Below are 12,370 nucleotides of genomic sequence, written 5' to 3'. Positions count from 1 at the left end.
ATTAATTATTACAAAAAATTTTTAGTGAAATAAAAAAAATAATAATGAAAAAAATTTCTAACTTTAATATTCTATTACGTCTTATGATTGATTTCTAAATGAATTTATCAATATTTTCATACTTATAATAAAAATTTTATCAAAAAATGAAAATCATATACGATGATTTTATAAAAAAGAACTACAAAAGTATTATTATTATATTATTTTTAAATATTTTAAAATTCAAAAATGACTGTTATAACATTTTTTTACAATCGTATTGTTTTTTTTTCATTTTACCATTATATTCGAAAATTCATAATTAATAATATAAAAACTAATTTATAATTAATTATAATTATAGAAATCAATCGTTTAAAAATTAATATTATTTATGAAAAATAATAAAATTTTAAATTACATACATACTTTATTATGCATATGAATTTTAACATAGAGAGACAAAATCATTCCTTTACAATGAATCAGGATATTTTCTATTCATTTTCATAAATGACATCAACAAATATTTTCAATAATCTAAACTTCTTGAGCGCATAAATATTGCGATGTTTAAATTTCTTTGTTATAATGATACCAAAGAGGTCATGAATTTTCTTATTTCATAACTTAGATATTTTCTTATTCATCATAAAAAGAATAAAAAATACAATTAATGTATAATGAGATATGATGTAATACACTTACATTCAAAATTAAAATTTACAATTCGATGAAAATGACAATATTAATTTTCATTTAAGTAGGAATTTTACTAAAACTCAGATAGAATAAAATGTTGTACAAAAGATTCTTAAAAAGAACTCACTCATATTACAATAAAATATAATATGTACACGAAAAAATCAGATTACAAAAAACATTGGCACAAAGATTTTCCCCTCTTGGTATCTATCCTTTTTTTTTTTTTTTTTTTTAATCATATATCAGTTAATCTGAGTATTTCAGAAAACTGTTTTATAAATATGCGCTTTAAAGAGATGATTTTGAGAAAATCGTATTTATGCCTTGAGATTACTCATTTACAATTAATGCGATGATACATTAACATCGTGTTTCGTATAGACCACTTCGGCCTATATATCTCACCCATTTTATAACATCATGATCAGAATAATTTAACTTGGATTCAAATACTTTTAAATAACGAACTTTGAATCCAGAAGGTGCAAATGGTACTTCGAAATTCATAGATATTGGTGGTCGAGTCCATCTTTTCTTCGTATCGGTTTCAAGTAAATCAATTTCTGCCGATAGTTGAGTTTCTTTCATACCAGCCATGCGTTTAATTTTCCATACAATAGCATTTTCAGATGCTTTATACTTTGCTTTCCCTTTTAAACAAATTAATTGTACTCCAGCAGTATTTAAAGGAGTAGGTACTCTAACTTCAATCTTCTGTCCCAACAAAGAAGGTTTAAAGTTTGATTTTAATACTGCCTTCACTTCCATTTTTGTACGTCCTACTTCTCGTACTAATGGAATAACGCGAAATGGCAATGATATATCCTTAGTGGTACGATATCTATGAAATATTACCAAAAAAAAATATCAAATAATTTACATATTACAATTTTACATATTAATTTCTTTCTACAATATTTCTTTCAAAAAATGTTTACCTCATCAACTCAAATTCCCCATCAGGAGGTATGAAACTAATAGCATGCTCTGTCTCAAATTTACTAAGCTTGACACATTGATGAAATTGGCAATCATCAATTACAACCACAGGTTTTCCAGATCTAGCACCTGTAGGATCATCACCACCACCTCCCAAACCGCTTCCACCTTTCATACCTTTAGCTTCCATAACAATTTTGTCATTGATTCCAAATTTACATTCTGGCATTCCAGATAAATAAGATTTCATCACAACCTATTAGAATAAAAGAATTAGATTAATAAATTTCCTAATACTTCAGTTTTTTCTATTTTTATTTTTAAAATAATAACCTTCCCAGCAACATGTGCACTTAATACTTGTCCTTGAGGACTCATTAAAAGATTGACATATTCAAGTACATCAAGGAATAATTCATTTCGTCTATATTTAATACCCTCTCTTCTCCATCCAATTTGACCAGTTACTTGTGAAGTTATTTGAGCTTGTTCTTCCTTTGTTGCTGATTTAACACCTTGTTGGGTAATAAACGTTTTTAATACTCCAGTGTCACAGTTCTGAGGATATCCAAAATCCAAAATTTCTAGACAATAAATTTAATTACACTTTAACATAAAATATTCTATTTAGATATAAAATATTCATAAATATGAATACTTATAGAATATGTAATAATACTCACCATCTAATAATTCATAAATTAGCACAAAGTTGTTCTTGATATTTTCCTCAGAAATCTTACCAAAGTATGACTGCATAACATCAATGATTTTTAATAAAAATTCAAAAACCATTGCAGCATTAACATTTTGTTTAGTAACAGCAGCCAACCAGATATTAGCCCGTTTTATATGAAAAAATGATGTTCTGGCAATGTTAGTAACAGGAGACCGTACTTGTTGTCTGGCATGGATAACATTAACACGAAATGCATCAACTGCATTTCGTCCAATGTCATCTCTATATACTCTGGAGATAAGTACTTCTCCCTTATGATTGTACACAAATAAACCCCCTATCATTTTGACAGAGGGTACCTTTTATTACTTCAATTACAATCAACCTATAAATAAGTAATTTATTTGTTATTATTGGATTATAATTTATGTATTGATAAAAAATTAAATTGTAAAGAAATATATAAAATATATACATAAATATATAAAAATGAAAAAAATATACAAAATATCTAAAATAAAATAATTGCTCTTATATTTGAATAATGAAATAAATTTTAGGTTTTATTTTTCAACTGATAATAAAATTTAGTAAAGTTTAATAAAGAGATAATAAAATTTAATAAAATATATTATAATTATTAAATTATTATATAAATTGAATTGCTTAAAAAATATGTTTACAAATTATATAAAAGAAAATATATTTAACGTATTAGAAATCTTTTAAATGTAATCTTAACCTATTTAATTTTATAATTTTTAATAGAATGATAATTTATAATAGGTACAATATAAAATAAATAAACATGTAAAAAATATTCTAAAATCTATTAAAAAAAAATTACAAAAATCAATGAATACAAAATTGTGATAAAAACATTTTTTAAGAATAAAAATATATCATCTGAATATCATAATAATTATCTTTTAAAAAGGTAAAAAATTTAGTTTATTTAAAAATTAATATATATTTTTTATATAGTATAAAAGGATAACGCCCCTTTTCTTAAATGACATTTGAGGTTCTCTAATATGTCTTGTAAACGGTTAGTATTATTGATCGGAAATGAATGACCTACACCATAGGTATTAATATTATCAAGAATTTTTTGAAAATTATAATATGCAAATATTTACAAATATGAATTTCAAAATTGTGAAAAATTACTTACGCATGACTTTTAGTGCGTTTAATAAAATAAGAGATGCTAATTTGTATCAGCCTCCGAAACGTACAGTAACAGTACCAACCTTCTGATACAAGTGCGAACTATCAAATGACGAAAGCAACACCCACTTCTTTATACTACGTGTCTCAGAGATATATAATATTACAATATTAAAATGTTATTTTGAAATAACAATTAATTGACGTAAAATATAAGAAATTATTGTTCCTAAATTTAAATTCATCTATCTAACGTTACGTTTAAAAATATCTTAATTATACATTTATAGGACAAATAGGGTTGTTGTATTGATTTCAAAACCGGTAGTTGTACATTTATATGCTTAATCACTATAATAAAAATATTAAAAAAAATATTGAATTATATCTGTAAAAAATTTACTTATCCACAGTTTCTTTGTATGTTCAAAAAATTTTTGGTTATGTTGATTCTATTTTTTTTCTTACTCTTATAGTACAGTCAACAAAATATATGCATTAAATAATTCTATACTTTTATTATATTATTTATTATACAATGTAAAATTTGTATTTATTCCGTTTTATAATTATATATAAATTATATTTTAATCGAATAAAATACAAAGTTCAATAATTTATTTGATAAATTTTTAAAACTCTTTTAATAGTCAAAATATAGTATACCAAGTGTTTATATCAACGCTTGCGCGTTGTAATATTTTCGGATACATGTGTACTCAGTATTGCAAAATGATTTGCATATGAAGAAACTGAATATTTCGTTCGTAGTTCTTCTTCTACATAGTACTTCATAGTACAAACAATGAGTGACCAAGATGGAAATAATAATAACCTTACTTTGAGGGAAAATTTAGTAAGTTTCTACCATTCTTTGGGTTATATATACACACACACATATATATATATATATATATATATATGTATATGTGTATATTTATTTAGAAATCCTAATATTTTTCAGAATATCGTTAAGTATGAAACCATACATTGATCTATTATATAAGCATTAATATATATATATATATACATATATTTTAATTCACAAAAATTTTTTAAGGTAAAAACTGCAGTGGAATTTCTACAAAATCCTAAGGTACAAAATAGTCCTATAGGACGTAAACAAGAATTTCTTCAAAGAAAAGGTTTAACTGAAGAAGAGATTAAAAGAGCATTCAAATTAGCTTCTATAGATATAACAATTGATCAAAATGTTAATAATTCAAAGGATTATACCGTGATTCCTATTCCACAAGGTCATATGTATCCGTGCTTTCAACAAATATATCCATGCCAAATAACTATTTTCCAAAGAATAAAAGAATTCTTCAATGCTACTGCCTTAATTGGTGTTACTATATATTGCGTATATTGGTTCTATAAGGTATTATTAAATGTATATGATACAAATGTTATTTTAAAATCATACAAGTTGAACATACTCTATTGTAGAAATTTATTGAACCATTGCTATTTGGCCGGAAAAAGAAAGATAGTATAAAAGATTCAGTCACTGAGTTAGATAAGAGTATTCAAAATTCTATGAAAGAAGTAAAACAATCCATTTCAAAAGTCGAGGAAGATGTACAAAAATTGACACAAAATCAATCTATGGATCCAATGATACCTCAATTGGTACAAGAATTGAAACAAGATTTAGCTAGTCTCAAATCTTTACTTTTATCAAGGTATATATACATATATGTATTTTAATATAATTACATATTGAAACATTAGAATACAATATGTAATCAACAATTTGATAATAACATTTATTGCTATACAAGATGATTATTCTGTTTATACATCATATTCTATTTTATTTTAAATTTATACATTAATCTTAAGATATAATTTTTATACAAAAGTTTATATTTATTCTTTTTATACTGACTCACACACATACAAACATGTATATATTTCAGATTCAATCTCTCAGATATATTTATTTGAAAATACAAAAGTAAAAATTTTTTGAATAAAAGAACTATAAAATATATCAATCAAATTATGATTGATTGACAAAAAAGATATAAAAAACACAGATTCTATATTTTTAATATTCTTGCAAAATTTTGTACTTAGTATTACCAAAGTTCTATAAAATTTGTACATAGAAAGTCAAGGAATTCATAAATATTCGTATATTTACCAAAATTTCAAATTTTAAACAGAAAACAATTTCCAAGTGCACCAACATCAGTGCCAACATCTATATCTATACCAACATGGCAATTAGATGCTGCAGGTACAAGTCAAGAAAAAGCAACTGAACGAGAAGATGATGCTGGAAGTGGAAGTAGCGCTAATAACTCGGATAGTTCTCTAGAAATGATCCGCGAAGATCCACCTAAGGTGTAAAATTAAAATAATTTATAAAAATTCACTTCCATCATAACAGTCTTCGATATATAAAATACTCTGTGATGTCTCGTGAAAGGAATACATGATCATTTGTAATATATATTGAAAATCGATGTTCTTATAATTATTGTATTATCAATTCATTTGTTTTGTTTAATTCTATTTTAACTTTGTACTACAAAATCAGATTAGATATAATTGTTTTATCTAAAAAAAAAACTATTTAAAGCTGATCATAAAGCAAAGAGATACATATAATGCATTATTTTATAAATAATATTAAATTTTCGAAAATGGTAATTGTTACTTAATTTTTTGTTTTCTTATATAGAAAAGTCTAAAGGAATTAGTGTTTGTTCCGCATTGATTATTAGCGTCGATGTTCCATCTCTGCTGTTAAAGGCCTCACATATTGTTTAATAATTTTTATGAAAATAAAAAATTAAATACAAAATAAGAATATTTTCTTAATATTATTCATAACGCAAGAAAGTACATTACTATTTAATATTATTAATTACTTAAAATAAATAATCTATTTAAAATACTTAACAATATTATGGGAAAGGTAAAAACCAAAAATACAATTTATCTTTATAAACTAAATATGTACATTTTAATCCATATTTGAATTTAAAAAGACAATCGCGATACATAGAACCATATTTAATTATGGACTATGTTTATACAAATTATTTTGCAATGTATATTTGAAATTAAAAAATTAATATTTTTTCTTAACATATACATATAGTTGCATGTATGTGATAACAGAACATCCATACATGTACATATAGGTTTACTATGTACAGAAAGACATTATTTTTATTGAGTGTAATATAATCCTGCCTTATCCTATATCTATTACCCATGGCTCTTCTTACTTTGGAATAAATTACTATTAATAATATAAATCCATGTGAGCAACTTGTTTGATATATGTCAATAAATAAACAAATGTTCTCAATTATTTATAATTTATTTGAGAACAAAGTATCATTATTTCATTCTTTTGCACATGGGCATATTTTTTTAAATTGAATTTTTATAATTAAGTAAAACTAACATTTATACATGTACATGCATAATATACATGTATAAATGCTATGTAAAATGTTTAATCGCTTGATTACATTGTTCATTCACTCAATCATCATTCTGCAACAAATACATTTCCCATCATTGTATAAACCATAATAATTTTCAATAGTATTTTTGAATGATGAAATAAACAAATAAAGTATACAGGTATATGCACAATCTATTTACTGTTACTTCATTCGTATTTCTTTTTGATGTATAACATCGTACATAACATTAAACAATTTCCATTTTTCGAAAAATTTATTGAAATCAAATATCCCTTCTTTATAGTTCATTAATACTTCTTTTTATTATTAGATATATTTAGGATAGCTGCCTCACTGATACAGTGAGTTACAGCAAAGTCCGTTTAAACTGTGACTTAGTATTTTTTTTAATTTTTTTTTTTTTTTTATACTATACTTTATGTTTAATAATATTATATATAACAGAAATAATTCGTTTAAAAAATATAACACTTTTTTTATCATGTGTGGCAAAATACTTAAAACGTTTTGTATAATATTTTCACTTAGAACAAAATTATTTCAAGTGAAATATACGTATAAATCTATATTAATTTAAAATCTCAATCTTTGGCAAATACATTTTTTCTTTTTTTAAGAAAGCCCACTTTCTCTCTCTCTCTCGATTTGTGTATGTATATGTATTGTGTACGCATACGTATATATATATATATTATTGCGCACACATGAACATAACGAAAATATCAGGACATTTTGTGCTAATGTAAATAGTTTGGTTAAAGGTCCCATTCCCTTTCAGACTTACTCGCTACGTTTTTATTTTCTAACGAGCGTAGAAAATGAGGACAGGGGGTCAGGGATCATCGTCTCATCATTTAGTCAGCATCCTATATCTATTACCAATAACAATAACCCTAGATTAAACACGCTAAACGTTTTGCAGCTCGATCTCTAATAAATCTAGTTTATTACTTAATCCAAACTATGCTACCAAGTATGATGTAAATGTAAATTCCTTGAAAGAACGGACCGTACATCTTGTGTAAAACGAAGGGCATCCAAAACAGGAAGTAAACTCAACAAAGCAGTATCTCCCGCATCGCTAAACCAAGACTTTATTGGTATTGCGTTATCTGCGATAACAGAAAAAAAAAAAATAGGTATAAATAATTGTTATCTATAATATATAATTAACACATGAATAAGATTTTAGATCTAAAATATCTAAAAATTAAATATTACTTATAAAATTATAGCTGTCCAATATAACATCCAAGAAAATTTTATTACATATATACATTTTGTTTTTATAATAATTGATATATTTCTAAGTTTAGATAAATGAATTTTAAATTATGATTTTCTTGAATGTTGCAGATAAAAAAATATTGAATATAAAAAATAAAATCTAATCTTTAAACTAGTACCTGATACACAGGAATTATTAAAAAAAATGATTAAAACAGTTGAAATTAGTTGAATATCATTGCCAATTCGGCGTAGTGTCCAGTGCTTATTCAAGTGGAGGAGCATTGGCAATTGAGCATATTTTACATCTATCCATAGGCCTGTATTCAGTGCTTGCTTACAGAACATCAACGCTGATAGCTGCAAATAGATATGTTTTTCAATAAAGTTTATCTCAATTTTCAATTTTATTATTTGTTAATCCAGTCAAACTATATAAAGTTGTAAGTCTAAAAATTAAATGATTTGAAACAAAACTATAATATGTCAATATTTCATGTCATTAATGCAGCATCTTTTATTTAAAATAATTACAAAGACAATAAAAGTAACAAATATACTGAAATCACACATATATTTAAATTTTTATTGATATTAAATTTCATATATTAAATGAATTTCATAAAATTATTTTATAAAATTAATTTATAAAATAAAATCACAATGATTAATTTAATATTGATAACTAAATAGATAAACAAATTTATAAAATAACATATTCTAAAAAGAATTTTGTATTAAAGAAATATTAGATGAAAACTATTGTATTAGATGAAAAATACCAATTTCTGAATTTCTAAAAATTGTGATCAATACTTCAAATATGTCTTTAATTAAAATAGACAAACATCAAAATTATAGAGTATTTGAATTCAATTTCTTTATGAACTTAAATTGATTAAAATTTATCTAAAAATAATTTTGAAATATTTATTTAAATTTTTAATTTAGATCAAAATAGGAAATTATTCCACTACACATAATTGTGCTCATGTAAGCAAGTTCTGACTACAGGTTGTAATACATGATATATGATACAACAACAGCAATTTAAAATTATAAAAATTTAGTACCATGAATAAGAATATTATATATTAATATTATATATTATAATATTATATATTATACATAAATTTCTATTTTATTTTTTATTGATTATTTGTACATTTACAATAATTTGTACATAATTATTGTTATATCATACACAAGATTAAAATTAAACAATTTCACAATATACAATTATTTTTAATATATATAAAATAAAATAATTTATCAAATTTAAACAAGCAATTACAATTATAAGAGTAATCAGAAATTAATATCATTAAAATGAGGAAAATAAATGTTATACTTACGAGGATAGGCTCTGTAGGCTCCAGGACTATTATCAAGTATAAAGACTGATGCTAAATCTGAACAAATTGCAGATAAATCTTTAGTATAGGAACCCATTTCTGGTGTACAATGTTGTCTATAATATCTTCTTCTTAATATACCCCTGTTATTATCTAACTTTTCTGCAACAGCTGCACCATAGATTTCCATGGAAGCAGTGAAAACCACTAATTCATACCTTAAAGAAAAAAAAAAAATAAATAGTAATATTTAATATATATAATCAATTATATTAAAAATATCAATTACTCATAATTAATTTAATTTCTTGTTTTTTTTTTTAATGATAATTTTGAAGTATCATCTAATTTTAATGTTTTCTTATTTATTTTATAATAATTAAACTTACCATTGACTAACAATATCTAAAAAGAAATCTACATGTGGTCTTTTATGGACAAAAAATCTGACAGGATGTCTGTCTATCTTCACTTTAAGAATAAAATCTGGTGGTGTACCAAATCTAACTGTTGGCCTTGCCACTCCATCATGATGAGAATGAATTAATGTTTCATCTAAATCCAATACTAATACTTTCCTTTTAACTATACCTATAATATTATTATAATATTATTATCTATACCTATAATTTTAATTATATATAAACAATAATATTTTTTAACACATGCAGCTACTAAAACATAAATAATACTTACTAAGTCTATGCCTTGATAATGGAGACAATGGGAAGATTTCATATTTAACAGGTTGCATTTGTGATATCTAAAAAATTAATCAATTATAAAATAAAAATTATATATTTGATATAAAATATATAATGTTTAGGTTTTACATAGAATAATCTTAATAACATAAAATAAGTAACAAAAATAAAAATGTAGAATAAAAGAAATAACCATTAAAAATTCATTTGTTTTGTGATAAACAAATGTCATTATTTACATTATTATTATAGAATACTTATGTAATATAATGTATAATATATAATATATATTATATATAATATATATATGAGAAATACATATCAAATTTAATATGCATATCATTTGCAATTAAAAATATTAATTAATAATAGTATAGAACATAAAAAAATATATAAAACTACTAAAATTTTTCAAGCCTTTAAAAAAAATAAGGATAATTAAATTTATTATATATAAAAATTAATATCAGACACAAAAAAACAAGATAACAGTGTTAAAAAAAAATTTTTTTAATAATCAAATGGAATATTTTAACGTAGACAACAGTGCATCATTGAATACGTTGTATTATCACAATATGATAATGATAAATATTTATTAGGATCAATAAAAAATTATTGTAAATTGTAAAAAAAGAACTAATTTATTTAATTAGAAAATTGATATAATAAAAGATGTTATGTTATGAAAATCTTAAAGAAGACAAAAGCTGATAGAGGCGCGAAGCACCTACTTACGGCTCTAACCTGCTTCTTGAGAAGAAAGAAGACGCATGTCCACACTCGGGAGGCCATCAAGAGAAAAGCTCTCATCCCCATCTGCAATTGCTTCAGCATCTCTACTGATCTTCTTACCGGGCCGAAGTCCGGCTGCACTTGATCTCCAATCTCGTCTATGTTAGGGTCTCTTTTTCCCTTGCAAACACTTCACTTCACGTTGAAGTATTATACAAACTTTATCGTAAACAAACGATTTTTACACGGATGGGAAACATAGAATCTGAATATTCATCAACATTACGAATCTTCCACCTATAATAGCCTTGTGCACATGTAAATAGATTTTTCCATATTTTGTCATGTTTTGATAAAAACTACAGACAAAATCTACGCACGAATCTTTTTCACGCACACCACGCAGTAGCCGCCATCTTTCGCACATCGACCCAATTTTTCCATGCGCTACACTAGCACGCATGATGTTCTCAAAATTTTATTTTATATACACTTTAAATTTTCAGCAAATCAACTGTATAAGAGAAAATCGAGAAATATTCTTAATAGCTAAATTACATACACTTTAATACAATTAGTAAAAAGATATTAACTATTTATTTAAAAATTTAGAAGCAAATTGTAAATTTAAAACATTATTTTTTTAATCTTTCAAAGATGTACATAATATATAAATATGTATATAATTACATGTCACAAAAAATGCCGGTATTCAATATACTGTACACATCATACTGTATACAATAATAAGTACATCTATCATTTTTATAGATTAAAATAGCTAAAAATAAAAATATCTTATTTTTTTATAAAAAAAAAAATCAATTATCAATTATATCGAATTAATATTAAAATATGATATTCAGTTTTTATAATATCCAAAACCTGAACCACGCGGTCATTTTTTTCTTTTTTTATTGCAAAAATGACGTAATATTTAATTCTTTTATCACTATATTTTCATTCTGAATAAGTCAAAAAAATAATATTAAAATTCATTAGAAATTTGCTAATTCATTCTTTTATCTAAAGTAATATTAATTAAGCTACATGAATTATTGTTTAGTAGGAATTTAAAAAAAACATTACCATTCGTTTTTAGATCACTCTTTTTTGGATTAATGGAACTTACCGTAAAAGTGAAAACTTAAAAATAACATTCTCCGGGGCTTGTAATTTGCAATTATATACGTTTGAACATATATGAAAAGCATTATAATTATATTATTGTCATATTATTGGCTCATATTTTCAAAATTTCTAACAATTTGATTGGATATATAATTGTTTCATCCTCCATTTACAACTGAATGTTTATTTCAATCTACGTGATTGGTTAATTTTGCACCAATCAAAAACACGGACTGAAACAAACTGAAAGGAAGCGTCGACATTCTCTGATGTTACTAACTCACAGAT

At 24.0% G+C, this 12,370-nt stretch overlaps 3 protein-coding genes across 6 annotated transcripts; 1 reads left to right on the top strand and 2 right to left on the bottom strand.

Moving 5' to 3' along the window:
- Positions 1-392: 392 nt before the first annotated feature.
- On the bottom strand, positions 393-3,594 carry LOC122716080 (AP-2 complex subunit mu). The gene is made up of 5 exons (XM_043938808.1): positions 3,480-3,594; positions 2,310-2,690; positions 1,960-2,210; positions 1,626-1,882; positions 393-1,528 (listed from the first exon to the last, which is right to left on the bottom strand). Exons 2-5 carry the CDS (start codon positions 2,647-2,649, stop codon positions 1,048-1,050), a joined length of 1,329 nt encoding a protein of 442 aa, XP_043794743.1. The 5' UTR covers positions 2,650-2,690; positions 3,480-3,594; the 3' UTR covers positions 393-1,047.
- Positions 3,595-4,045: 451 nt separating this feature from the next.
- On the top strand, positions 4,046-6,293 carry LOC122716200 (peroxisomal membrane protein PEX14). Its single transcript, XM_043939072.1, has 5 exons — positions 4,046-4,331; positions 4,536-4,859; positions 4,928-5,163; positions 5,650-5,830; positions 6,171-6,293. Exons 1-5 carry the CDS (start codon positions 4,281-4,283, stop codon positions 6,204-6,206), a joined length of 828 nt encoding a protein of 275 aa, XP_043795007.1. The 5' UTR covers positions 4,046-4,280; the 3' UTR covers positions 6,207-6,293.
- Positions 6,294-6,399: 106 nt separating this feature from the next.
- Positions 6,400-12,067, bottom strand: LOC122716201 (CTD nuclear envelope phosphatase 1 homolog). Of its 4 annotated transcripts, none has more exons than XM_043939074.1 (6): positions 12,041-12,067; positions 10,955-11,465; positions 10,209-10,275; positions 9,902-10,103; positions 9,513-9,730; positions 6,400-8,042 (listed from the first exon to the last, which is right to left on the bottom strand). In XM_043939074.1, exons 2-6 carry the CDS (start codon positions 11,051-11,053, stop codon positions 7,897-7,899), a joined length of 732 nt encoding a protein of 243 aa, XP_043795009.1. In that variant the 5' UTR covers positions 11,054-11,465; positions 12,041-12,067; the 3' UTR covers positions 6,400-7,896. The 4 variants fall into 4 exon arrangements, 3 of the variants coding, with proteins under 3 accessions (XP_043795009.1, XP_043795008.1, XP_043795010.1); XR_006346980.1 differs by lacking the exon at positions 12,041-12,067 and adding an exon at positions 8,337-8,517 and having other exon boundaries at positions 7,900-8,042; positions 10,955-11,569; XM_043939073.1 differs by lacking the exon at positions 12,041-12,067 and having other exon boundaries at positions 10,955-11,567.
- Between the last annotated feature and the right edge of the window lie 303 nt (positions 12,068-12,370).

This window comes from Apis laboriosa, unplaced genomic scaffold, assembly GCF_014066325.1.
Source record: "Apis laboriosa isolate Shangri-la unplaced genomic scaffold, ASM1406632v1 scaffold42_cov153, whole genome shotgun sequence".
NCBI lineage: Eukaryota > Metazoa > Arthropoda > Insecta > Hymenoptera > Apidae > Apis > Apis laboriosa.
The sequence above is the reverse complement of the archived record's forward strand: the minus strand, read 5'-3'. Positions and strand labels throughout refer to the sequence as shown.

What these genes read in the sequence shown, in the direction of transcription:
- LOC122716080 (XM_043938808.1), bottom strand. Translation starts at nt 2,649, where the DNA reads ATGATAGGGGGTTTATTTGTGTACAATCATAAGGGAGAAGTACTTATC. An exon ending in GTGCACATGTTGCTGGGAAG is followed by an intron (nt 1,883 to 1,959) that starts GTTATTATTTTA and finishes TTATTCTAATAG; the next exon opens with GTTGTGATGAAATCTTATTT. An exon ending in GGGGAATTTGAGTTGATGAG is followed by an intron (nt 1,529 to 1,625) that starts GTAAACATTTTT and finishes AATATTTCATAG; the next exon opens with ATATCGTACCACTAAGGATA.
- LOC122716200 (XM_043939072.1), top strand. Translation starts at nt 4,281, where the DNA reads ATGAGTGACCAAGATGGAAATAATAATAACCTTACTTTGAGGGAAAAT. An exon ending in TTACTTTGAGGGAAAATTTA is followed by an intron (nt 4,332 to 4,535) that starts GTAAGTTTCTAC and finishes AAATTTTTTAAG; the next exon opens with GTAAAAACTGCAGTGGAATT. An exon ending in GCGTATATTGGTTCTATAAG is followed by an intron (nt 4,860 to 4,927) that starts GTATTATTAAAT and finishes ACTCTATTGTAG; the next exon opens with AAATTTATTGAACCATTGCT.
- LOC122716201 (XM_043939074.1), bottom strand. Translation starts at nt 11,053, where the DNA reads ATGCTGAAGCAATTGCAGATGGGGATGAGAGCTTTTCTCTTGATGGCC. An exon ending in TTAGATATTGTTAGTCAATG is followed by an intron (nt 9,731 to 9,901) that starts GTAAGTTTAATT and finishes TTTTTCTTTAAG; the next exon opens with GTATGAATTAGTGGTTTTCA. An exon ending in AGCCTACAGAGCCTATCCTC is followed by an intron (nt 8,043 to 9,512) that starts GTAAGTATAACA and finishes CTGTTATCGCAG; the next exon opens with ATAACGCAATACCAATAAAG.